At 52.0% G+C, this 25527-nt stretch overlaps 4 protein-coding genes across 12 annotated transcripts; all 4 read left to right on the top strand.

Moving 5' to 3' along the window:
* Window positions 1-1060: 1060 nt before the first annotated feature.
* Window positions 1061-10267, top strand: rfx6 (regulatory factor X, 6). 4 transcript variants are annotated; one of them, XM_077737051.1, is made up of 22 exons: window positions 1061-1292; window positions 1381-1407; window positions 2297-2674; window positions 3076-3235; window positions 3312-3435; window positions 3658-3719; window positions 3818-3895; window positions 3964-3991; window positions 4087-4194; window positions 4289-4366; window positions 4463-4576; window positions 4660-4709; window positions 4765-4924; window positions 4990-5137; window positions 5218-5327; window positions 5434-5551; window positions 5639-5761; window positions 5832-6225; window positions 6354-6544; window positions 6667-6858; window positions 6932-7112; window positions 9849-10267. In XM_077737051.1, exons 3-21 carry the CDS (start codon window positions 2539-2541, stop codon window positions 7090-7092), a joined length of 2535 nt encoding a protein of 844 aa, XP_077593177.1. In that variant the 5' UTR covers window positions 1061-1292; window positions 1381-1407; window positions 2297-2538; the 3' UTR covers window positions 7093-7112; window positions 9849-10267. The 4 variants fall into 4 exon arrangements, with proteins under 4 accessions (XP_077593177.1, XP_077593201.1, XP_077593192.1 ...); XM_077737075.1 differs by having other exon boundaries at window positions 1061-1407; window positions 2297-2434; window positions 2580-2674; XM_077737066.1 differs by having other exon boundaries at window positions 1061-1407; window positions 4990-5034; window positions 5241-5327.
* Window positions 10268-11679: 1412 nt separating this feature from the next.
* Window positions 11680-14539, top strand: vgll2a (vestigial-like family member 2a). 4 transcript variants are annotated; one of them, XR_013329414.1, is made up of 6 exons: window positions 11680-11809; window positions 12187-12457; window positions 12544-12897; window positions 13181-13272; window positions 14217-14241; window positions 14399-14475. XR_013329414.1 is itself a non-coding variant. In XM_077737351.1 (5 exons), exons 1-4 carry the CDS (start codon window positions 11690-11692, stop codon window positions 13222-13224), a joined length of 789 nt encoding a protein of 262 aa, XP_077593477.1. In that variant the 5' UTR covers window positions 11680-11689; the 3' UTR covers window positions 13225-13272; window positions 14399-14539. The 4 variants fall into 4 exon arrangements, 3 of the variants coding, with proteins under 3 accessions (XP_077593477.1, XP_077593468.1, XP_077593460.1); XM_077737351.1 differs by lacking the exon at window positions 14217-14241 and having other exon boundaries at window positions 14399-14539; XM_077737342.1 differs by lacking the exons at window positions 14217-14241; window positions 14399-14475 and adding an exon at window positions 13382-14040.
* A 185-nt stretch (window positions 14540-14724) lies between these two features.
* adcy3b (adenylate cyclase 3b) lies at window positions 14725-20267 on the top strand. Of its 2 annotated transcripts, none has more exons than XM_077737020.1 (19): window positions 14725-15130; window positions 15191-15942; window positions 16015-16164; window positions 16235-16374; window positions 16456-16567; window positions 16635-16762; window positions 16826-16984; window positions 17057-17351; window positions 17436-17512; window positions 17581-17739; window positions 17799-17886; window positions 17945-18061; window positions 18233-18486; window positions 18556-18637; window positions 18725-18883; window positions 18964-19110; window positions 19197-19446; window positions 19559-19683; window positions 19754-20267. In XM_077737020.1, exons 2-19 carry the CDS (start codon window positions 15349-15351, stop codon window positions 19955-19957), a joined length of 3240 nt encoding a protein of 1079 aa, XP_077593146.1. In that variant the 5' UTR covers window positions 14725-15130; window positions 15191-15348; the 3' UTR covers window positions 19958-20267. The 2 variants fall into 2 exon arrangements, with proteins under 2 accessions (XP_077593146.1, XP_077593138.1); XM_077737012.1 differs by having other exon boundaries at window positions 14727-15130; window positions 17057-17216; window positions 17280-17351; window positions 18556-18883.
* A 537-nt stretch (window positions 20268-20804) lies between these two features.
* On the top strand, window positions 20805-25193 carry wdr26b (WD repeat domain 26b). 2 transcript variants are annotated; one of them, XM_077737166.1, is made up of 13 exons: window positions 20970-21463; window positions 22244-22343; window positions 22429-22485; window positions 22581-22717; window positions 22839-22936; window positions 23001-23296; window positions 23383-23523; window positions 23618-23737; window positions 23803-23948; window positions 24031-24109; window positions 24191-24320; window positions 24557-24661; window positions 24713-25193. In XM_077737166.1, exons 1-13 carry the CDS (start codon window positions 21114-21116, stop codon window positions 24841-24843), a joined length of 1890 nt encoding a protein of 629 aa, XP_077593292.1. In that variant the 5' UTR covers window positions 20970-21113; the 3' UTR covers window positions 24844-25193. The 2 variants fall into 2 exon arrangements, with proteins under 2 accessions (XP_077593300.1, XP_077593292.1); XM_077737174.1 differs by having other exon boundaries at window positions 20805-21463; window positions 24557-25193.
* Window positions 25194-25527: the final 334 nt, after the last annotated feature.

The raw sequence follows: 25527 nt of genomic DNA, 5'->3' as shown, positions 1-25527 counted from the left end.
TGTGTTGGAATTGACTCACAGAATGTCTCTTTTTTTTTTCCCCAGGGTCTCCGCCGGCCTTTGCCGTTGTTTCCCGGACGTCTGCGGCTTCCGCTCCAGGTGGGTCAGCTCCACGCCGTCGGGACCCAAATCCCCAGACCTATCTTTAGTACTTTTGCTTTTACGCCGTTTGTTTTCTAAGGCCAATAAAAAAAAGGAAAAAAAAAAGATGCAGTCTGTTCCAAATGGCCCTTAAGCTGGACTTTGGACACCACTTTAGCTTTTTGAAATACCCGATTACAGTTTACAATTTTCCACTTTAACTCGCGAGGCAAAATGTTACTTACAAATGCAGCGAATAAACATTGTCAACAATAGACAAATACATACATAACGTAATATAGTCGAAGGCCACTTTCTTAGCTGAGAGATTGATCGCTGTCTATTGACTGCATAGCTGCTGGTGAAGGGAAGCTCATATTTCAACTCCAACCTATTAAAAAAGTCAAAGGAAAATATTCCATCACAAAAAAAGCGACATTTACTTGGAAGCTGAAATGAACTCCACCAAGGACATTCCGCACCACATTGTACACTTTCATTGACATCTTCTGTATCGTTTCACTTGTGACTTTTATTCAAGCGCCGTTCTTCATTAAAAAAACTTTCAATAGAGTTAGCAAGGGTGAAATGAAAAATTCCTGACCTCAGGAAAAAAAACCGGCACCCTTGATGCTCTTGAGTTGTAGTGATTTTTATCAACTCATCTAATTAGCCACGTTGTTAATTTTTAAAATTAAGTAGTCAACGATTGGCCTATTTTACCCGTTATGTGTTTTTGTATGTCGTTTAACTTGCGCGATTAATCATTTCGCTGCGTTTAATAGACGTTTTCTTAACTTTTTGGGGGTGTCAATGGAGTTTCTCATTCATCAACTTGTCGATGACAAGATAGCAACATGTTTACGGAAAAGCCGTTCTGATTGGTCAGCAACTCTTGAGTTGTGAAAAGGAACCAATCGTGCTAATGTTAATAAAGATCTTTCGAAACGTTCCACTAATGCCCAGTACGCATGCACACGCATGCGCACATCGGTCCCAACAAAAAATACCGCGTTTTTTTCGCGCTGCAAATTAGTTTTTTTTTTTTCTAACATAGCCTTACTTTACATTGTCCTCAAATACTTTAGCGTCTGTTTTTCTCGTCTTAGCTTCTAAACAATGTACGTTTTCTTGTGGTAACTTTTAAACCGAACCTTGACCACATTAGCGACTTAATATTTTGATACAACAGTCGTTTCATATCGCTAAATGTAAGTATTATCTTGACGTTTTGTCCGAACACCTGTTTTGACTTCCACGACGGCTTTCACGGGAACAAAAGACTGCTTTTACAAACAGCGGACAATTATAGCGACACAAAAAGAGGTAAGTTGTATCTTAATTGACTACATGTGAATGAAAGTAGCACAAACTGTCAATATGAAGGTTTCAAAACCAAGTTATTCGGTATTAATCAGCTATGACGCAGATAAGTCCGGGACTCTTATTTTTGATGTTAGCTTAATTACACAGTACTACAAATAAGCCTTTTAAGAGCAGCGGTAACTACAGAACAAAAACTGTTATTAGAAATATATATTAATGTAATAAGGCTGCTCTGCCATAACAATGAACGGCTTCTTTTGCTAATTCGCTTCTAGACTTGCGTTACAACAGTTGTGACGTCTGATGTGGTTAATGGCATAGTAGATGCTTTGACTTTGATTAAAGAATAATTCGAAAAGCAGTTGAAAAAGCTAGTTGTTGTGAATTCATTTTAATAATGTTAATTGCCTTTGTAGGGAATGTACCCCCTCACAAAATGGCTGCTCTGAGGTCATTGTTGGGAATGTATCCCCTTACAAAATGGCTGCCCTGAGGGCATTGTTGGGAATGTACCCCCTTACAAAATGGCTGCTCTGAGGTCATTGTTGGGAATGTACCCCCTTACAAAATGGCTGCTCTGAGGTCATTGTTGGGAATGTACCCCCTTACAAAATGGCTGCTCTGAGGTCATTGTTGGGAATGTACCCCTTACAAAATGGCTGCCCTCAGGTCATGGTTAAAAAAAAAATGTTTGATGTTGTTGTTGTTTTTTTGTTGCTACAAATAACACACCTAACTCTTAAAAACAAACTACTTTTCGCAAATGATGTTTCTCATTTAAATATTCCCCTAAACATGTTTTGAAAGGGAAAGTAATCCACAGAAAAGGCTCATTAAGAATAAGAAGTGTGCACAAGTGTTAACTTTTGTTTGTTTTTGTGGGTTTCAGGTAGCAGCTGACTGGAGGTGGATGGAGGTGGAGGTTTGCGTGGGGGTGCTGCTGCTACTACTCCTGCTGCTGTTGGGATGGACAGATGGATGAGGCCACCAGCCCCCCCATCCCTGTTAATGATTGAGAAAGTCTTCTGTAAATAGCATGTCCGCACGCACACACGCACACACAGAGCACAAAAGGTGCTCGGGCGGCTCACCTGAGGACCAAATGAGCTCCTTCTTCTCTTTCCGTGGCAAATGTCCCCCGCGTTCGCCATGACCTCGGCCACCAAACGCAGTCGTCACATTTCGACTGCCGACGGACTTTTTCCCCTCGGACCTTTCGTCGAAACTTTGTGCGGATCACCAGAGGAAGATTCCGCTATCAAATCAGGTAAAAAAAAAAATATATGTATATTTTATTATCTTTCAGGGTAAAAAGTTTGTATTGTCATTACACAAGTATAATGAGCTTTAAAGAAAGAGACGGTAGGATCATCGGCTAGCCTGAGAATAAATAGAAAAAAATATTTAAACTCTTTGGCTGCCATATTAATAAAATGGCCACAGCCATGGCTTCACTTGTTTTTACGGAATCCAAATTTGTACATTTTTTTTTCATGACATATTTATCACCATTTTACCCTTCATGTTAAGAAAGGCCCCATTTGATCTAAAATTCAAATATTTTCCTGACAAATGTTCCCCCATGGTCTGAAATTCTGACACCAAAAAAAAAAATGACCCGATTGAGCTGGAATTCTGAATTGGCGTCGCATTTTTACCGTTTGAAAGGACTAACGGAGGCAGAGGACGGCAACGAAATGGCGTCTTCAGAGGAAGAGCTTGACCTGCACCAGGACTCCGGTACCAAAGGCAGCCTGAGCTCCCCCAGGAAAAGTATCAACAAGATGAGCAAGGACAAGAAGAAGCAGACACAGCTGACCCTGCAGTGGTAAGTGGCCGCCAAGCCACGGCACGCCTCCGTTTCTGACGTGGACTAATAAAGACCTGCATGGTTATGGTCCCAGGTTGGAGGAGAACTACATCGTGTGCGAGGGTGTGTGTCTCCCCCGCTGCATTCTCTACGCTCACTACCTGGACTTTTGCCGCAAAGTCAAACTGGAGCCCGCCTGCGCTGCCACTTTTGGAAAAGTAAATATTATAATATCTTTTTTGTGGTCTCTAATCATCTCCTGTGAGTTTATCACTAGATGTCCAACTCATTTGACATGGATAAGAATATGTACTTAGGGTTGCATTTATTCAAACTCCCTATCGAGGTTATTTGAGTGCAGTATGGATACTAATATCGGTACGGCGATAATCTCAAAGAGTTGACGGAGAAAGTTTTAAGATGATGTCTGTGTCCATCAGACCATCCGACAGAAGTTTCCTCTCCTCACCACAAGGAGACTCGGAACCAGGGGACATTCCAAGTAAGCACCAAAAGCTTGCTCTTTTTTTTTTCTTTCTTCTTCGTGCAAACATTAAACCTTGCTAGATGGCGCTTATTGATCCTGATGTCAATTGACAGGTACCATTACTACGGCATCGGCATCAAAGAGAGCAGTGCTTACTATCACTCGGTTTACTCTGGGAAAGGTTTGACCAGGTACCTCATCTCACCATAATCGTATCATACACTCACTCATTGACGCAAACGTCTTGTGATTCTGACAGGTTTTCTGGAAGCAAGATGAAGAATGAGGTAGGAGGCTGGCTGGCTGGCTGGCTGGCTGGCTGGCAGGGACTGATCACTTTCACATCAAAAATGTTTGAAACGAGGCTGACGTGGATGTGCAGGGCGGCTTCACCAGAAAATACTCTCTCAGCTCCAAAACGGGAACGCTGCTCCCGGAATTCCCCAGCGCCCAACATCTTGTCCTGCAGGGGAATATCTCCAGGGAAAAGGTCACTTTTAAAAAAAAAATTGACTTTAGAGTAGTCTAAAAATCCCATCTTTAAAAGGATAGACTTGACTTGCTGCTAATGTATCTAATTGCAGATGGACACGTTGATCATGATGTACAAAACGCACTGTCAGTGCATCCTGGACAACGCCATCAATGTCAACTTTGACGAGGTGACGCACGCACGCACGCACGCCCGCACGCACGCACGCCCCTTGGCTCCAGCCCTATTCCGGCGCCGCTAAGTTGGCGCTATCTTCCGGTGACAGATCCAGAACTTCCTGCTGCACTTCTGGCAGGGCATGCCCGACCACCTGCTTCCCCTGCTGGACAACCCTTTGCTGCTGGACATCCTGTGCGTGTGCGACTCCATTTTGTATAAGGTGAGCGGCCAGAGGGGAGCTTTGGCAAATTCATATTTTCTGATGCTCGGCCATAGATTAACCTCTAGGTCTCCTCTGTTCAGGTTTTGACCGACGTTCTCATTCCCGCCACCATGCAAGAGATGCCCGAGAGGTGAGACGAGGGGGGCCGCCTTTTTGACGGCTGTTATTAACCGCCCGCTTGTCAGCCTGCTGGCGGATATCCGTAGCTTCGCCAAGCACTGGGAGCTGTGGCTGGCCTCCTCCCTGGAAAACCTCCCGCCGGGGCTGGCGGACAAAAAGCTTCCCGTGGCGCGCCGCTTCGTGTCCTCCCTCAAGCGGCAGACGTCCTTCTTGCACCTGGCCCAGGTAATCTGACCACGGCTGAAGTTTCTGCGCCCAATTTGGCTAACCGGCGGCGGCGGCGGGCGCAGATCGCCCGTCCGGCGCTGTTTGACCAAAGTGTGGTGAGCAACATGGTGAGCGATATGGACAACGTGGACCTGAACGGCATGGGCGGCTCGCGCTCGCTCCTGGACGCGGCCGGCGACGGCGAGCGGCCGCGCGACGCTTACTCTGACCGTGAGCCGTCGATCACCACGCTCCGGTCCGGGGCCTGGGGCCCCAGACCCGCCTTACGATTGGCCCGCCTCTTCCCGCAGACGAGGCCGCCGCCGTCTTTCAGGAGCTGAAGGAACTTTTGAGGAAGAACGCTACGGTGGAGTCCTTCATTGAGTGGCTGGACACCGTCGTGGAGCAAAAAGTCCTCCAGGTCTTTGTCCTGAGTCGCTTTGCATTATTATTATCCTAACTCGGGACAAAGACACTCATTATTATTATTATTATTATTATTATTATTATTATTGTTTTTGTGTTAGCCCGGCAAGCAGAACGGTCGCTCGCTGAAGAAACGAGCCCAAGACTTCTTGCTACGCTGGAGCTTCTTCGGCGCCCGAGTCATGCACAACCTGACGCTGAACAACGCCGCCAGCTTCGGTGAGACGTCAAGGCCCAATCTTTCATGCTCTTCAATTGGCATTTTCTTTTGGCAAGGTTTGATGTTTTGCCCGATTTTTCCGCCAGGTTCCTTCCACCTGATCCGCATGCTCCTGGACGAGTACATCCTGCTGGCGCTGGAAACGCAGTTCAACAACGACAAAGAACACGAGCTGCAGAACCTTCTGGACAAACACATGAAAAAAGCCGGTAGGAGGCAATCGAAAAGACATTTCTCATCACTATTATTAGAACTCAATTCCACCTTTTGACCTGGCAGGTGCCAGCAAAGCCGCCTTTTGGGCGTCTCCCAGTTCCTGCTTCCTAGCCAATCGCAACAAGGTCGGCGGCGCCGACCAATCGCTGAAGAGCGAGTCTTCGGGACGGGGAGTGCCGGAGACGGGGGTCGGCGCTTTTGAAAAGCGTCCGGATCCTTCCGGCGTGGTCGCCGACCCCGGCGACTTTTGCGCTTCCGTCATGACCCCGCCCGTTTCCCCGGCAACGTTGGCCCACCGAGGCTCCGTCATCAACCAGGGTCCCCGGGCCCCCCCGACTTGCTTCTCCTCCCCCTCCTCCTCCTACCTGGCGGGCCAGACGGAGCTCTTCCCGGAGACGGCGTACCCGTGCTCCCCGTACTTTCCCACGCCGTCCTCCGCCTACCAGCCGGCGCTCAGGTAAACCCTGACCACATTCACTTTTTTTCAATCACCAATTTATTTTCTTTTGATCCATATTAACTTTCAATTTTTTCTGGAGATGGGTCGTTAATAATAGCTCAAAATGTCAATGTCTGGGTGCGTAGGCCGGATGCGGAGAGCGGCTTTTCGTCTTCGTCGGCCTACCAGCTGTGCCGTTACGCCGCCGCCGCCTCGGAGGAGCGGCAGCGCCGGCCACCGCCCACCGCCAAAGACGTCTTCTACGGCGACGTGCGTCGCTCGCAAGCTCCCGTTCTGGACCCCGCCCAGGAATTCCCCTTTGGGCTAGACGGCGGCGGTGATCATTTTTCTATTCTAAATTTGACCTGTATTCTTTCAAGTTTATTTCTTTGCAAAGCTTAATACCTATTTTATTTTAATTCTGTTACTTTTTTAAACACTTTTTTTTTTTGGACTCAGGTTACTACGGAAACATCGACTACACAGACGGGCAGCGGGCGGCGGCAGTGGTGGAGGAGGAGCGCACGTCGCTGGCGAGCCCCCTCTTGCCGCTGCCCTCGCCGTACTCGGACGTGCGCGACCCTCTGGACATCCTGGACCGACCCGGCAGGAAGAGCGGTACCTTCTTCAGCGAGGTCCAGAACGCGGCAGGTTTGATCTCAAATTTGCCGTCTGCCCGGCACTGCCCGGCACACCCTCGTATGTTTACACGCGCTCTCCGCAGGTTCGTCCGCCTGCATGTACGGTGGCGGCGGTGGCGGCGCCAACGGGTCGTCTTGGACGTTTCCGCCGCGGGACGCTTCGCCCTGCCGGCGGCGGGACAACAACGTTTCCTCGCTGCCCCCCATCCACACCGTCTTCACGGGCGCCCCGGGAATTCCGTGACGGCGGCACGACGGCGGGAGGTAGGCTGAACTTCTTTGACCTTTCCGTCTTTGGGGCGTTGCGCGTTTTAAAATGAAGAAGGTCCACTTTTGGCAGTCGCTTCCAAAACAAAATTGAAGACGTGTGGTAAATATTCAGCAAATTTCAATGGGAAACACGGCTTTAGAATTTAAATTTTGATCAAAATAGTCGTTGATAATAATAGTATTTCAAAATAAAAAAAACCTGATCTGCCTGCCAAGTCGATCATTTCTGTCAGTATTTCCAAATGGACCTTCGACCTTTGTTTGCACGGACGACGGACGGGGCAGGCCAAAGCCTCTTCGGAAGCGACAGATGGCGCCGCCTTTTAAAGTACTTTTAATTCCACGGTCAACAACGCCATCGGCCCGCCGTGAAAACAACAGAAGGCCCAAGACAAACTCTGGGACAATGTTTAACCACAAAAAGGCCCACGCGCACCTCGCTCACTTTTCCTTAGGCGTCCAATCGTATGGACTTTATTGCAAAATAGACATTTTCAAATGATAAAGTCTTAAAATAAGTGGTTTCAATTCGGGACGTTTTTTTTTTGCAATTGAAAATATAGTACGTTTATTTGCGCGTTATACATTCGGCAATATTTTGAGCTGACCATTGCTGCTGTGGCCACCTGGGGGCTCTGTAGTTTACATCAGTCAGTTGACAATACTCTTTTGGATACGCCATTTTAGTTGCGACGGCGGCACGTAGAAGTCGCCTTCTAACTCAATGTAATTGCCCTTTTGTCTTTTAACTAAAAAAAACAAAAAACGAGAACACTTCAAGGTTGCAAAAGGCGTCGTCGTGGTTAATAGGAGAAAATCATCACGGGAAAAGAATTTTCATTGATCCATTTCAAGAAAGTCAAGTTGGCCTTGGCAACACTCGAACAAAGTCTTTTCTTCTTTTTTTTTACTCTCTCATTTCTCCGTCTTTTCAAATGATTGGGAATGTTTGATTGGCAATTTGATCTCGGATGGCAGCACAAAGCTCGTCATACATTTATTTTGTCGTTTTTTTGTTTAAATTCACTGTCAGCCCTCCAATTTAAAATAGCTTGAATGAGTTCTACAGTGCGAGTTAATAATAACACTCCAAAGAGGAATTTAATGAACTACTACATTTCTAACGTTTGGGCAAAAATGTTCATTTTTGAAATGAAATAAAATGGGTTCGTGTAAAGGATAAAGATAAAATCATATTCAACGTTCCTATTTTGCTTTTGTTTTAAATAATTGAAGGGGGTGGCGAATACGTACTACATTGAAATTTGACAAGAAAGTTTTGCTGTGAAAAAGGCCTTGGTAAAAAAGCGCCGGCTTGTTTTCGCCTTTCGACACAAAGCGTGGGGTGCCCAAACGCGGCGCTCGGCCTTGCCGTGGATTTTTAAACAAGCCTCTCGAGTGCGCCTTTGAACGCCTTCTCGTCACGCAGCGCCAGCCAATTATTCAATAACAAGTGTTGTGCCACGCGTTGAGAAGGCGACGGACCATGAATAGCTTTGGAAAGAGCGGCGGTGGCGGCATTCCAGTGACGCTCGCCACTTCCATTGTGCCTTCTCGTCCTTGTTGCTGTTTACCGCCGCCGTTCAGATTAGGAGCATCGCCACACCCCCGTTTGCGACACGGGTGTGAAATTCGCTGTGGGGGTAACAAGAAGATAAAAAAAAAAACCGCGAGTCCCACTTGATCGATACGTCGTTTTGTCCTCACACCGCAATCGATGGGTTGGGGGGGGGGGTGGCACGGCGGAACACAATGAAGCGAGACGACGTATCCGTCCGTCCCAAGGCCAAAGACGCGAATGAATGAAGTTGGGGGGGGGGGCCTGGGAGGGGGTAAACAATGTAAAGGCACAGAATAAAGATGCGCCTGGCCGTTTCCCCGACACCGGTGAAAGCGCGCCGGCATCAATACGACGGGCGCGTGCGGGGGGCGGAATAAAAGAAGGGCCGAGACGAGGGGTTTGGGGAGGGGGGGGGGGGGTTGCAGGGAAGACGCTTTTTTTCCCCAGAGTCTCCAAGCAACTCATAATAGAAGGTCGGCCATAACGCCAGGCAAATGTGCACTTGAAGACTTATTTTATCCCACAGCCATTGGAATGATCCAACTAGACTGCACTTCATTTCCAAATGTTGTTGTTATCAACTTGACTTATGAATCTCTCAAACTGTTTAAACGACTACAGGCAATTCTTAAATTGGCAAATTTCCTCAGAGTTGGACGCCCTTTGCCGTCGTTGGTCATCCGTTTTTAAAGGCGATTTTTTTTTCTATGCTTTTCCTAATTAGAAAACGATGAGTTTTTTTTTCCCCCATTGATGGTTGAATGGACGCCAGGATAAAAGCCATAGAGAGCGGTCGCGTGGCATTGCGGTTGCCGGGCGCCAGGAAAGTCAAGGGAAGAGGCGGCGGCGGCGGATCGCCCGACTGGTCCCAACTGGTCGCTCACCTTGAAGGAGCTTTTAATTAACCAGACTTTGTATTATTAGTATTCATTTTTTTTTCATTGTTAAAACCGTTGACTTAAAAAGAAAAAGACTAAGCTGTTTTAATGAATACAAAGTCTGATTGAAATCAAAAGGGAGGATGACTGTGAAAGCCTTTTTCTTTTTAAAATGATTTTTCTATGAAGCCGAAATATTGTCTTTTGTACATTTTGTGTTTGACAAGTCGTGGCGACACTATTGATGAAGGTCTGACTTTTTCTTTCTTTCTTTCTGTCTTTTTTTCCTAGGCAAACAAAGACTTGTAAAGGCTTCTTCTTCCTTCTCTCAGCCAAGGCTCCAAAAATGAGAAAAGAATTTGCACCGACGCGAAGGCGAGCAAAAGGGAGAAAGGCAACACAAAAGGTCAGACGGCAAGCCCAAACCACACTACACATCGAGCGCCAAAGTCCTCGAAAAGCGAGCGTGCCGTCGTTTAATTAAAACAAAAATGGCTTCCAGCCTTTCCAATAGCGACACTTGCGCGTTACACAAAGAGGCAACTTTTCAGAAAAGGAAGGTCAAAGTGGGCCGAGGACTTTTTATTTTCTGGCTTTTGCCGTTGAATTTGGCCTCCGCTCAAGCTTATTATCGGCGGGCGCCAACGCAAGGGCAGCCTTTGCAATATCCACTTTGCAATTTTCTTATTCAAGTCTCGTCAAAGACGTAAAGAGAGGGAGGGGGTGGGGGGGTAAAAATGGAAAATCAAATCATAAAATGGGCTTCAGGCTCTGCCGCTGTCCGTGCCTACTGGGTGTGTCGTGCTGCCGTTTCAATTCGACGCATCATTTTGCACACTTTGAGTCCAAAATATTGATTCATTCATACAACACATTGTTTTACGATAGCCTAACTTAATGTTGACATTATTTATTTGTACTATTCCTTGTCTAAAATGTGCTATTGACGTAGCTTAAGGGCCATTTTACTTTTTTCTCTAATGCTAAAATGTCCTCCTAAAATGCCCTAAATGCCATTCAAAGCCTTTTAATGAGATCTTTTCATAAAAATTGCCCGGCCACGCAAACAAACACGGCCAGGAGGCACGTCAGGCATCCTCCCGGGATTTCTTTAACGAGCCCGACGGACGTCTGGCGAGAGCCTCCGCTATGCCCGCTATGGCCGCGATGCCCGCTATGCCAACGGGAATGCGGACGATCCGGGCCCGCTGCCGGGCGCCGGCTTCTCGCCGTAAACGCGCTGATTAACCACGTCGCTTAGAGGGAAACCAAGACGATAGCCCCCGGACACTTTTCCCTTTTTTTCCCTTTTCATGTCTTTCTCGCAATTAGTTTGTGTCGTCCCGAAATGTCTGAATATGGACGATATTTTGCGTCACCGGGATGTATTGGGGGATTTTTAAACCTACATTTTGGAATGAGGGTGCATTTTTGTCGCAAGAATATTCTTGTTTGTTTCAATAAACGGGATATTTACGTATGTATCGCACAGTTTGGGCACGTTGTTATTTTTGGACTAATTCCATTTTGCTGGGAAATGAAGGGTCACGGTCGGGTCATTCCCATCCTGCGGCTGAACAAAACGTTAAAAAAAAAGGAAGAAGAATAAGGGACGAGTGCGCGCACCTGCTCGGGTGGGGGAGGGTGCCGGAGTTAAAATAAAGACGGAAGGCCGCCGCCACTTTCATTTGGTTAAGACCTCAATTAGATAAATTCAGTCGCCGCACTTTTGCATGATTTGAAAATGTCCATTTTTGCCTTTTGAAACCAAAAGAGGCCACATTTTAGCCAACAGCGTCAACTGAAAAAAATGTAATGTTTGTATTCTGATGACACTAACGTGTGGGACGTCAGTGAGTCCTTTTTTTTTGCCACGCGTCCGCCCTCAAGTCGCGTGGAGGCGGAGCCCGCCACGGGACGGCAGCTCCAGCGAGTCCCGGGCGGGCGGGCGGGCGTCCGGCCCCCTTTTTTTTATCAGACTGGGAGGGGAAGAGGCCGTCAGTCAGTTAAGGGTGGGCTCACTTTGGCGGAGGAGAAGGAGAAGCGGCACGCGTCTCTCCGGACGGACGGACGGACGGACCAGGCAGGCCCCGGCCCCCCGACGTCCCCCCGACGTCCCACGGCATCTCAGCATGAGCCGCTTGGACGTGATGTACCAGGTGCTGGGAGCGCAGCCGTACTTTAGCCCGTACTCGCCCTACCACCACCATCACCATCACCACCATCACCACCAGCAGCAGCAGCAGCAGCAGGTAACTTTTTTTCCCTTCAATCCCTCTCACTTGGTGGTCTTTTGGACTTTTTCAAATCCGAGTTCTCCTTCTTCTCCTTTGCGCATTTTTGAAGCCACGAAAATCTCCAATTGCGGATGTCCTCCTCCTAAATTGGAAGACATTTGGAAGATGGAGGAATTTCTCCAGATTCATTTTTAAATTGAATTCTTGTCAAGACATAGCCCATAATGTTTATTGTTTTTTCATTGATTTGATTCTTATTTATTCATCATCCTCTTCTAAATTTTTCTTTTTAAATTCCTTTTTTATCTATTGCCCGTTGGAAACTTTTCCTGTGTTCTGTAGTTGGACGCCGCATTCATTTGGTGTGTTGTTATTTTTTTCTTTTCTTCCAGAAGCCGTCCTCGGACACTAAAAGCAGCGGCGCGCAAGGTACGGAGAGCGGGGTTCCCCCGGCCTCCGTCTCGGGCTCCGTCTCGGCCGCCATCGCCACGGCCACCATCAAGGAGGAGGACAAGGATCCGCCCCCGGGGGCCCAGTACCTGAACGCCCGCTGCGTCCTGTTCACCTACTTCCACGGGGACATTGGCGCGGTGGTGGACCAGCACTTCAGTCGCGCCCTCAGCCTGCACGCCTCCTCCGTTTACCCCCCCAAAGCCCCCAGAGGTGAAACAAAAGAAAAAATGGTCATTCAAAGATTGAATTTTCACAAATAAATCTTCATTTTTATTTATTTTTTGTTCCATTTTCAGACAGCTGCTTCCCCATGAGCCAGCGAAATTTTCCGCCGTCCTTCTGGAACAGTCCGCACGCCTCCGCCAGCCACTCAGAAGTGGCCTTGGCGGCGGGGGAGGCCTACGGGCCGCCCCCGCCACCGCCCTTGCACGGCCACCCCGACGCCTGGCACCCGCACGCCTACGCGCTGGGAGCCCAGGGTTCGGGATACCCGCGGGCCGAGGTGTACGGCGCGGCGTTCGATCCCCGCTACGGCTCCCTGCTGGTGCCGTCGGTGCGGCCCCACCACCGCTCCGCCGAGCCCGGCGGCAAAGGGGAGCCGGCCTGGGGCCCCGCCTTCTCAGGGGAAATGGGAGTCAACGCGGAGACGGGTGAGTGGGCTACCTTTTTTCTTTTATTAGCTGCTTTTTCCATTTCAAAGAATGAATAGAGACTCCGTAGCATCTTAAAATGTCACCCTTAACTAAATGGATTAATTTTGAAATTAAATGACATCTTCAAGTGTATTTTGTGGCTCACCCCAGGAATGAAAAGAAGGCAGCCCAAAATCTTTTGACGCGAGGCGGCTCGTCTCGGCTTACGTGCAGCTGTCGCCGTGCGTGGCTTTTCTTTTTTCTGACGGCTGCCGTTTGTCTTTTTTTTTTTTTTTTTCAGGTCCGCCGACGCAGGACAAGAGCAAGGACTTGTACTGGTTCTAGAGCGGCCGCCCCTATGGCCCGTCAAAATCAAAGAGACGCCGTCCGGAGGTACGTCAGCCCACAAAACACCACGGACTCTCTTTTTCTCGCCCTAGTCGACGTCTGACATTTCCTTTTTTTTTTTTTTTTTTTTTCTCTGCGCTCTACCGTACGGAAGCACACCGTCGTCACTCAGCACTGACTTTTGAAGTTTTGCCGACCAGTTGGACGCATCAATCCAATAGTTTGTGGCGTCCGGTCACTTTGTGCTCACCCATTTCAATATTTTTGTTTGTAGCTGTGACGGGGCTCTTTGCAAAAAAAAAAGAGAAATCCGGGTCAAATGGAGTGAAAGGGCGGGGTCTCCGCGGGGCTATTTGCTATTTGGGGGGCCCGTGCAGCTGTCCACGACAACTGCCCGGCAACACTGTCTCTCTCTCTCTCTGCGTTTGCGTCCATATTTAAATATATTTCCAAAATTGTTGTGGCGTGGCACGTTTGTGTTGCTTTATGGACTCAATCAATCAAGCAATGTGGCGTGGTCAATTTGTGAGGGGATTTCAATTATTAGTCCATTGTTTTTAAACCCGAAACGTCGTTGTGTATCCGCCAACGCCATATGACTTAAATGGTATGCGCCAGATATTTCCAAACTGTGAAATTTGACCACTTTGATTTTGTACATTGTCTTGTGTATGTGTAAATATACTTGTATATTTTGTACTTGGGCTTTTTTGTCCATATTGCCATTGATGTTGGACGTTACTTACTTTGTGTAATACGTACTTTGTTAAATGAAGCGCGCGGAAGGAACGTCATGCAAAATACAATCTGCTCATGTTACCACTTTGCTCTGGTACTTTTATTATTACAACTGGAATTTTGGGGATATTTTTACCTGTGATTTTATTCTATATAGGGACTTTTCTAATCCTTTTTTTTTTTTCTCTTTTGCTGCCGCCCCCCCCCCTAATGTTCCCCCCCTCTCGTGCACTAATCTTCCGAAACAACAGAACTTGTCACCTTGCCGCCTTTAGGGTACGCTTCAGCTTGCGGCGCTTCTCCTTTGAAAGCTTCTGGCCCGTGAAAGCCCCAGCGGAACGCCGCCGCCGCCGCCACCGCCGCCGCCACCCTCTTTTTGCGCTCCTGCTTTGATTTGCACTGACAAATTGATCAATTGTTTTTGTTTTTTCAGGCCAAAATTGGTTTCCATGCGACACTTAACGGCTCGTTTTGTGGCCCGCTGAAAAGAGACAGGCAGGAAGCGTCAACAAAGACAACAAAAAATACTTGGTAACCTGAGCGGAAAGTCCGGCCCCCCCTCACAAGTGTCAACAGGTAGCGTCAAGCCCCGGGCCCATTGTTTGCCCCCCCCCCCCACTCCCCAAAACAAAAGTCTTATTGGAATGTTTGCAAAAAGTATCCCCAAGGTGAAAGATCACGCCATGTTGACGTTTTAATCCCCCAAAGTCGCCTCCTCAAAATATGGAGCTTTGAAAAAGAAAATATTTCCTTCTATTCTTTTTCAAAAACTCATTCAGCACCTATTAGTTTTTTTTTCCTTTGTTTGCCAGCGCATCAATACGGCGCTCATTATCGCCGCGATACGAAGCGTCGGAAGGTTTTTGCTCCCCCGAGAGCGCTGTCGTCGCTCGAAAAAGCGCTCCGTCGCGCACGTGGCTTTCCCGAGACGCCGCCGGTTACTTTGGTTTCATCGTAGCAACAGTAACAGAACGACGTCGGCGGGAGGAGCCAAAGGCGAGGATGAGACGCGCAAAGAGAAACGATGCCTTTGGCGGACGCCCGGTGCCTTTCCGGCGGCCGACATCGGGCCGGCCCAAAGAAAAACCGCGCTTCACCATCGGACTTGTCTACCCGCTCCGGCTTCTGGGAAAATGTCCCAAAAGGATCATCTGGTCCTCCAAAGGTAAGCGCCTCACTCTAATTCTAATCATTCCCCTTTTTGAATCCATCCAATCCTTTTCAGGCTTCTCTGGAGTGGCGTCCAAGTCACGCTGCGTGAGGCGGACGACACCATGGATTGACCTGCAACCGCCAAAGCCCCAGATTCCGAACCTCAAGCGGCGTAGAGACTGGGTTGGACCGTCGGCTGGCCGACACCGCTGGAACTGAGCTGGCTGAAATATGGCCAACCGGGTGTGTCACTTGGACACGATGGCGCAGCCACCCACTCTGAGCCCCGACTCCTCGGAGAAACTGTACCAGAGCTACTTCCGGCGCCAGAGGCGGCGTGGCGTTCCGACGCTGCTGCTGTTCGCCGCCCTCTTCAACGGCTTCGTGGTGGTCACGGCGGCCGCGGCGTTCGACCCGCGCCAGGCGGCCACGCTGGCGGCCGCCGCCGTCGGCCTGTTGGCCGACGCCGCCTTCCACCAGCTGTACCGGCGCCGGAGGCTCCCCGCTTGGCCGGCGTGGCGGGGGGCCGTCCGGGTGGCCGTCCGGGGTGCCGTCCCTTACCTCCTGTGGCTGACGGTCAGCCTCCACGTGCTGTGCTACGTGGGGCTGCGCTTCGGCCACGCGTCCCAAGCCGGGGACGCTCTGGGCTGGCAGGCTTTTTTCTCTTTCTGCCTCTTCTTGACTCTGCCGCTCAAGCTGCCGATCCTGCTGCTGCTCTCGGGGATCTCCTGCGGGATCCACGTCCTGCTCCTCGGGGTGACCGTGGCCCGGACGTCGGCGGCGACGGCGGAGGAGGACTTGGACGGGCCCATGCTGGTCCGACAGGTAAGCGGACGCCGGTCGATTCTTGGCCGGCTTCTTGTCCTTGTATGTTTTTTTTTTTTTCTTTTGTTCCAGCTCTTGGCCAACGTGATGCTGTACCTGTGCGCCGCCGCGGCCGGATGGCTGTGGTACCGCATGTCCGACGGGAAGTACCGGACGGCCTTTTTGGAGGCGCGGCAGTCGCTGGAGGTCAAAATCACGCTGGAGGAGCAGAGCACGCAACAGGTCCGTCCCTATGTCCGCGACACGTGCGCGACGCGGCCGTAGAAAAGCGCCGCCCGTTCCCGCCGCGCAGGAGGAGTTGCTGCTGTCCATCCTGCCAAAACACATCGCCGACGAGATGCTGCGCGGCTTGAAGGACCAAGCCGACCCGGAGCGACCGCGCCAGCCGCTGCAGTTCAACACCATGTACATGTACCGCCACGAACACGTCAGGTTGGCCCGGCCCGCCCTCCCGCCCGCGCTCGTATGGCGACAAAGCGGGCCAACATTTCACCAAAACTATTTTCCCCGCAGCATCCTGTTTGCCGACATCGTGGGCTTCACGCAACTGTCGTCCAGCTGCAGCGCTCAAGAGCTGGTCAAGCTCCTCAACCAGCTCTTTGCCCGTTTCGACAAACTGGCCGAGGTGAGCGCTCTCGCGCTCTCCTTCTGCTGCTCGGCCCAATGTCTCATCGTGTCTTTCTTGTCTTCAGCGACACCATCAACTGCGCATCAAAATCTTGGGCGACTGCTACTACTGCATCTGCGGTCTCCCCGACTTCCGCCAGGACCACGCCGCCTGCTCTATCGCCATGGGACTGTCCATGGTGGAAGCCATCTCGTGAGTGGACGCCGTCCCTCGGGATAACCCCCCAGTGACAAACTGCCTCTCCGTCTCCCTCAGTTACGTGCGGGAGAAGACCAAGACGGACGTGGACATGCGAGTGGGCGTGCACACGGGAACCGTGCTGGGCGGAGTCCTGGGACAGAAGCGCTGGCAGTTTGACGTTTGGTCCACCGACGTCACCGTGGCCAATAAGATGGAGTCTGGCGGGATTCCCGGGTAATGGCCGCCGCACGCGCCTCCGGAACCCACCTGGAATTTTCTCCCGCTTTGGCTGTACCGCGCCGGCAGGCGGGTGCACATTTCCCACAGTACCAAGGAGAGTCTCCACGGCGAGTTTGAACTGGAGCCCGGCAACGGCGGCGACCGCTGCGAGTACCTTCTGGACAAAGGCGTGGCCACCTACTTGGTGGTGGTTCCCAAAAGGACGGCGCCCCGACCCAGTCCAGAGGTGAGCGCGCTCGACGGCGGCCCACTGCCGGAAATCACGCCGTTCCGTATCGTCTTCTCCCAGGAGTCGGCCGTCTTGCCCACCGGAACGTCTCGGCTGTTGATGGAGGCTCCGGAATCGCCGTCTGGTCGGGAGGTAAATCACCGTTGGCTTTCTATCGACGCATGTCATATCGGAGACTGATTTTTGGCTCTTTTTCTTGTTGTTATTTTTGTTCAGGGGTGCCGTTCGCTGGCGGAACACGTGATCAACGCGCGACTCCAGCGGGAGCTCCGGGAGAGAGAGACGCAGCAAATGTGAGAAGGTCGCGCCGGCCCAGGACATGAGCGGAAAGGTCCACCGACTGACTCCCGGCCCCCTCCAGATTGAAGAACGTCATCCGTCCCGTCTGGCTGAGCTTCGTGGACGGCGAGCTGGAGGCGCACTTCTCCTCGGAGAAGGAGAAGCGCGGCGCGGCCGCCCTGGCCTGCTGCGCCCTGCTGCTGCTCTTCGTCACCGCAATGGAGGTCTTCATCGACCCGCTGTAGGTTCCGACTCCCCCCCCAAAGAATGGCCCAATTCCACAATTTGATATGGTTGCAGACTGACGGTGAACTATGTGACGCTGGCCATCGGGGAAGTCCTCTTACTCATCCTGAGCGCCTGCTCGGCGGCGGCCTTCTACCCGCGGGTGGGTGAACGCCAGAGCCAGAAAGGCCCGCCGTACTTAAGTCGCCAAATGTGCCCAGTTTTTCTCCAAGAAGCTGGTGTCCTTCTCTCTGTGGCTGGACCGCACGCGCTGGGCCAGAAACACCTGGGCGGCGGCGGCCATCTTTGTGATCACCATGGCCCTGATCGCCGACATGGTGAGTGGCGCTTTTCTTCGTCTACGCGCCGCTCTCCTTCAGACTGGCATCTCTCCCCGCGGGCTCCATTAGTCGTCATGGTGTCGCGGGAGGAGCCCCCCCGGGGAGCCCTCGGCGCGCCACGCTGTCGTTTGGCTGACAGACGGCGGGTATCCCGTGTTCCCCCCCCAGCTGAGCTGCGTCCCGCCTCGCCGGCAGGCAGTCAACGGCACACCGGCGCCGTTGGGCCGCTGCGCCCAGAACCCCAAGCACTACGGCTCCATGGCCGTGGCGGCGTTGATGGCCACCGCCGTGCTGGTGCAGGTGGGCCACCTGATCAAGCTGGGCCTGATGGCGCTGGTGGTGGCGGCCACGGGGGCCGTCAACATCCACGGCTGGCGGGAGACCTACGACTACTACGACTTTGTGCACTTTACGTCCCACGGGTCAGTGAGGCCGCAGTTGAAAAGGAATGGAAAGGCCATTAAAAAGTCTGGCCTTCCTTCTCCTCGCAGGACAGCCACGGTCCCGTCCAAGTACCTGATGACCGCCACGACGGCGGTGATGATGCTCTGCCTCTACCTGTTCTCCCGACACGTAAGCCAATCTGCCGAAGCCGTTGCCTCCCGCCACTTGCGTGCGCGTATGTCTCTGTGTGTGTGTGTGTGTGTGTGTGTGACGCAGTCGGAGCGGCAATCCCGGGAGTTGTTCCTTTGGAAGGTGGGCGTGCATCGACAGAAGGAGAAAGTGCTGGAGATGAGACGCTGGAACCAAGCGCTGGTGGCCAACATGCTGCCCGAGCACGTGGCCAAGCACTTCCTGGGCGCCAAGAAGCGAGACGAGGTGCGTCGGGGTGGGGTGGGGTATTGTGGGGGGAGGGGATTGTTCCGACTGACATTCCGGAACGCCTGCCGTCCTCGCAGGAGCTGTACAGTCAAGCCTACCAAGAAGCGGGCGTCATGTTCGCCTCCATCCCCAACTTCTCCGACTTTTACACCGAAGAGAGCATCAACAACGGCGGCATCGAGTGCCTGCGGATCCTCAACGAGATCATCTCCGACTTTGACGCCGTGAGTGGGCCCGTGGGCCTCCGCCGCCGATGACGAGACGTCCCATGCGCTTTCCCATGCGCTTTCCCATGCGCTTTCCACGACAGTTGCTGGACAAGGAGCAGTTCCGCCACATCACCAAGATCAAGACCATCGGGAGCACCTACATGGCGGCTTCGGGACTGGCCCCAAAGAGCCACGCCAAAGTCCATCTCCCAGGTACAACGGAATGGTCTGAGAAAAGCGTGGCCTCCGACTGGCGCCACCTGGCCGACCTGGCCGACTTCTCTTTGGCCATGAAAGTCACCCTGGACAACCTCAACAAGCAGTCCTTCAATAACTTCATGCTCAGAATCGGTCAGGCTCTTCGCTTATTAGCTCTGCGCTAACCCCTCCCTCCGCTAGCGACACCAAAGTCACGTGCTTGGCAACCACTAAGAAATGGCCTTCCGTTCGTTATCTGTTCCAGGTGTGAATAAAGGCGCCGTCCTGGCCGGCGTGATCGGCGCTCGCAAACCTCATTACGACATCTGGGGCAACACGGTCAACGTGGCCAGCAGGATGGAGTCCACCGGCGTCATGGGAAACATTCAGGTACGGCAACCGTAGCAACCGCCGCGCCTGAGCGTGCTGACGTGAACGGCTTGTTTGTGGGCTCCACCAGGTGGTGGAGGACTGCTACCACATTCTCAAGGACTACGACTTCCGCTTTGTGCGAAGGGGCCCCATTTTCGTCAAAGGCAAAGGGGAACTTCTCACCTTCTTCATGAAGGGAAAGGGGCCTGCAAAAGAAAACGCAAGCCGCCTTCTTCCCACGACCACTCTTCCTCATCAAGTGGTGCGCGTTAGTTCACCCCAGGACCCTTGAGTGGACCCCTTTCTCCATTTGGGCCATTAGTCTGACCTTTGGTGGCGTTCAGTTACTCATGAGCGGCCGGTATACGTGATGTGTGCCGGTCTTGTTCGAAAAGGTTTTCTTTCGTCCAATAGGTGCCTGGCTCAAATGGATTGGACGTCTGTCTTATTTTAGTCATTTTTAAAATGATCATTCATTTTATTTCTTCAGATATTTTTGGAAAGTAAGTAGAAGCAATCCAGAGAACCAGCAATTATCTTTTTTCATGTATGCAGCCTGCTTGTGCAAACACAATTGAGAAATAAACCAATTTAAGACAAAAGACCCCTCTTTGTCTTAGGACTTATAACATTTATTTTTTTCCTCAAAAGATGTGTATTTGTGCAAATCACAATAGTGATGATGCCCCCCACCCGCTCATGTCATGGAAAGGTCAGCAGGGGTCACACCTCTTAAAGGTTCCGTTCTTGTTTTCAAGTATTACTATGTTGAGAATCTTATTTATTATTGTAACTATTTCTGAAAACGACACCAAGCAGGAGAGTACTCTAGTATATATTTTTGTGACACATTTTTTATTATCTTTTTTTTTTTTTTTAGAAAATAAAAGCGTTCTGGCGTCCTTCGGCCAAACGGTGCTTCTACCCGGAAAGTTGCTTGGGTCGGAATTTCCGGTGATGTCAGCACACCAGGCCTCCATTCGACCCGCAGCTGTTTGGAGTGAAACAACAACAACAACAATCAGGGGGCAGAGCGACCAGACGGAACGGAACGGAGCAGGACGCGACGGAACGGGACTGGACGGCCAACGGTGACAGTCCTCTCCGAGGAAGGCCTCCGTTCTGGACGTTGAGCCTCCTTCTCCCACCCGGAGCACCGCCGGCTTCTAACCACGGCCGCTCTCGGTGAGGAAACTCTGGCCTCCGCTTCCTCCTCCTCCGACTCGGACACCGGCGGAGCGTCGCCGCCCCCGCGGAAGAAGCACCGAGCCTCGGCGGCGGAGGGAGCAGGAGAGCCCGGGGCTTCGGCGCTTGTGCCAGGCCTTGCCGGAGCCGTCTTGGGACTCGGAGCCACGTCTGCCATCCAGTTTAACCGCGGCGCCGTCAGCCACTCGGGAAGTAGCAGTAGCGGTACTAGCACTAGCAGTAGCAGCAACAACAGCAGCAGCATGCAGGCGAACGGAGCGGGGCAAGAAGCGGCCGAGCTTTCCTCCCTGGGCGCCGGGCAGAACGGCGAGTCGTCCACGACGACAACGGCAGCGACAGGGGCGGCGGCGACTAGCGACGACGACGGCGGAGGCGGTGGAAGCAGGCACCGGCTGCTCACCTTTCTGCTCTCCAGAGGGGACAACGGCAACGGTGTGGGCACCAGCAACGGCTCGTCCGCCGCTTGCGGGACGTCCGCCGCGGCCTCCTCGGGCTCCGAAGTGGGCTCGCTGAAGAAGAAGAAGCGCTTGTCGCAGGCGGAGGAAGATGTCATCCGGCTCATAGGACAACATCTCCACGGCCTGGGGCTCAAGTAAGTTGCCGGAAAAAGTGCTACGCGGTGCAGTTCGGTACGCCTTGACAAGAAACCATAACACGGGGGGGATGGGTCCGAATGTTTAGCTGGTTAGCTCTCCGCAAAGAAGGGGCTCCATCTTGCACAATAACACTTAGCCACCTAGCATGCTAACTAGCTTATGGTCGTCGTGTTGACACCAAAACGAAGCACTTTTGAATAGAATGTGAATTCTCACTGACAATTGGGACGCTTGTCACCGTTGTCGTCTTATTATTTTTGAATAACTTTTCGTGTGTTGTTGTTGCTTTACCTCCCTTCTGGCGTACTTTACATTATCTCCCGACAGTAACGTTTTAACAGCGTTTAAACAAAGTGGCCTAGCTAGTAATTTAATAGTAATTGATTAAGTATGGCGTTTTTACACATTCCTAGCTGTCACTGCTAATAATGTCACACAAGGCGTTCTCTTAGACACTTTTATTGCGGCGTTATGCAAGCTAAAAATGTGCCTTTTTTATGTCGTGAATATAGAAAACGCAGTGCAGGGTCGATATCTGCACTGGGTCAAAGACTGTCTGTCTGACTGTTGACGTTCTGGCTTTTGACTAAAACTCTCAGCTAAAAATGACTGTAAATTGGGAGAGAGGAAAAAAGGTCGAACTTCAAATATGATTTTGGCTGGGCTGACAGCCATCTTGCGTAAGGCAGGCGGTGGTTGGAAAAAGTACACGTTTTTTTAAATTCTAAAAGTATATGTATATATATTTTTTTGTAATGGCCCCGCTTTGTCCGCAGTCAGACGGTGGACATGTTGATGCAGGAGTCGGGCTGCAGACTGGAGCACTCGTCGGCAAGCAAGTTCCGCAACCACGTCATGGAGGGCGAGTGGGATAAGGTCGGCGCCAACGTCCGTCCGTCCGTTCATTTGCCGGCGTGGCAAAAGCGCCGCGCTCATCATTTTGTCTTTTGTCTCGCCGCAGGCTGAGAATGATCTCAATGAACTGAGAGCGCTGATGCATTCGCCCAACGCCATTGTGGTGAGCGGCCTTCCCGTCCAGCTAAAAGCGACCGGCTGACCGGCTTCTACAAGGAAGGATCCAGAGCCTGTGTATTATGTTCTTTTTTTTTTCAGCGTATGAAGTTTTTGCTGCTGCAGCAAAAGTATTTAGAGCACCTGGAAGACGGCAAGGTCCTGGAGGCTCTGCAAGTGCTCCGTGGGGAGTTGACGCCGCTCAAGTACAACACGGACCGCATCCACGTGCTCAGCGGGTAATTTGCCCGTCGTCTCGGGTGACTTTGACGTTGTTCTGATCCTCGTCAAGTGCTACCAAACACCAGGGTCTATTTTTCAATTTCAATAACACAACACTCTGGCTTCTGCGGCCGGCAGCTATCTCATGTGCAGCCACGCCGAGGACCTGAGGGCCAAGGCGGAGTGGGAGGGCAAAGGCGCGGCCTCCCGCGGCCGACTGCTGGACAAGCTTCAGAGTGAGCGGCCGCCTCTTTTGTCCGTGGCCCGCTCGGCGCTTACCGTCCGGCGGCGTGCCCGCAGCCTACCTGCCGCCGTCGGTGATGCTGCCCCCGCGGCGGCTGCAGAACCTCCTGCGACAGGCGGCCGAGCTGCAGAGGGACCGCTGCCTCTACCACAACACCAAGCTGGACGGCGGGGCCGAGTCGGCGTCGCTGCTGAGCGACCACGTGTGCAGCCGCAAGCAGTTCCCGTGTTACACGCAGCAGATTCTGACGGAGCACTGCAACGAAGTGTGGTTCTGCAAGTTCTCTAACGACGGCACCAAGCTGGCCACCGGCTCCAAAGACACCACCGTCATCGTCTGGCAGGTGGACCCGGTGCGTACCCGTGAACTTAACGTGGGGGTGGGGCGCCGCTGCCACCGCCGCCACCGGACAACAAAAACAAAATCCAACTGGCGCAGGAGAGCCACCAGCTCAAGCTACTTCGGACTTTGGAGGGCCACGCGTACGGGGTGTCCTACCTGGCGTGGAGCCCCGACGATACCTACCTGATCGCTTGCGGCCCCGACGATTGCTCCGAGCTCTGGCTCTGGAATGTTCAGGTGCGTGCGTGCGTGCGTGCGTGCCGCTCTAGGTCTCCTCTCCTGCTTTTAAATGGCGCCCGTTCACGCCGCGTCTTCACCTTCCCGCCAACAGACGGGGGAGCTGCGGACCAAGATGTCCCAATCCCACGAGGATAGCCTGACCAGCGTGGCCTGGAACCCCGACGGCAAACGCTTTGTCACCGGGGGCCAGAGGGGACAGTTCTATCAATGCGTAGGTAGCGCGTGGCTAACGCCGTCCGCCGCGGCGTGCCTCCCAACCTGTGATGCGCTCGCCAGGACCTGGACGGAAACCTGCTGGACTCGTGGGAGGGCGTGAGGGTGCAGTGCCTGTGGTGCCTGAGCGACGGCAGGACGGTGCTGGCGTCGGACACCCACCAACGCATCCGGGGCTACAACTTTGAGGACCTCGCCGACAGAAACATGTAGCGCCACCTTGTTTACCTCTTGCTTAGTCTCATGGTAGAATCTTTTCAAACCCTTGCTTGTTTTTTTGCCCATTTTTAGAGTGCAGGAGGACCACCCAATCATGTCTTTTACTGTTTCCAAGAACGGAAGATTAGCTGTGTTGAATGTAGCGACTCAGGTGAGTGCGTCAACCGCCGTCGCAACGTCACGCCACCCACCCACCCACCCGCTCACCCGACCGACCTCCTTTACCCTCAAGGGAGTGCACTTGTGGGACCTCCAGGACCGAGTGCTGGTCAGGAAATATCAAGGGGTGACCCAGGGCTTCTACACCATCCACTCCTGCTTCGGAGGACACAACGAAGACTTTATCGCCAGCGGCAGCGAAGGTAGGATACCACTTGACTTTTCCTTTTGGGATGTCCTCTCGCGCCCGCCCGTTTCCATTTTACCGGCCCGTGTCCGCACTGGACCCCAACCTTTTAAAAATGGCTCCAAATCGAAAGCGTAGACATTCCCCCTTTATCATTTGAGTCTTTTTTTCCATTCAAAATCTCCTTGGCCGCTCTGTCTCCCCGGCGGTCTTGTTTACCCGTGGCTCCTTTTTTTTTTTGGTCCCCGCCAGACCACAAAGTGTACATCTGGCACCGGCGGGGCGAACTTCCCATCGCCGAGCTGACGGGCCACACGCGCACCGTCAACTGCGTGAGCTGGAACCCCGCCATCCCGGGCCTCATGGCGTCGGCCTCCGACGACGGCACGGTGCGCGTCTGGGGGCCGGCGCCCTTCCTGGACCCGCAGGAGGCGGACGCGCCCAACGGTACGGCCAACGGGGGCGCAGTGGCAAACGCTTCTCCCGTGGGAAGTAGAAATTTAGAAATTCTGCACAGTCTCCTTCGAGAACGGCAGTAAAGTGGACGTCAAAATCCCCCAAAACCATAAGAAAAACAGACTGAGTCTCGAAAAACCAGGCCGCCGACCCGAGGGCAATTTCTAAAAAAGAAAAAAAACTGAAAAATTATATCTATATATGCTAGCGCCACCTACCAAGGTGAGCAGCAGAACATGTTTTCAAAAACCGGGACAACGCCAGGAGAAAATGTGTGGGGTGGCCATTTTGGGGCGTACGCTGACCGCTAGTCATCCATCCCTCCTCAAAAAGTCAGGATGTTGGGTCTTTTTGGCGTCCGCTAGCTTCTCTAAACTGGTCGCCGATTCAGTACGATAGCAGTGATGCGCGATATTTGTTGCAAAAAAAGTGTGTGTGGGGGGGGGGGGGGGGGGCACGATGGAACCTTTTGAGCTACAAGCGCGCGACTCGTAGCTAGCTCAAGTAGCCGTACTGTATGTAGCGCCTTTTGGGTTGATTTGTCAAAGAAAAGCCCAACATCCCCAACTTTTTGCGTCACCCTCCTTACAACTCTCGCACGCCAAAAAGTGTTAACGGTGACGCCCCCACCTCGAGTCCACATTTCCAAAAATATTGAGGAAAAACCTCGCACTGCTGCACAATGACATCTGCCTGAATAAGGAAGATGCATATCAGTGTGTGTGTGTGTTTGCGCGTCGCGGGGAGGAGGGGCTTCATACTCGTGA

The sequence above is a fragment of the Stigmatopora nigra genome, chromosome 2 (assembly GCF_051989575.1).
Source record: "Stigmatopora nigra isolate UIUO_SnigA chromosome 2, RoL_Snig_1.1, whole genome shotgun sequence".
Taxonomy (NCBI): Eukaryota; Metazoa; Chordata; class Actinopteri; order Syngnathiformes; family Syngnathidae; genus Stigmatopora; species Stigmatopora nigra.
The sequence above is the reverse complement of the archived record's forward strand: the minus strand, read 5'-3'. Positions and strand labels throughout refer to the sequence as shown.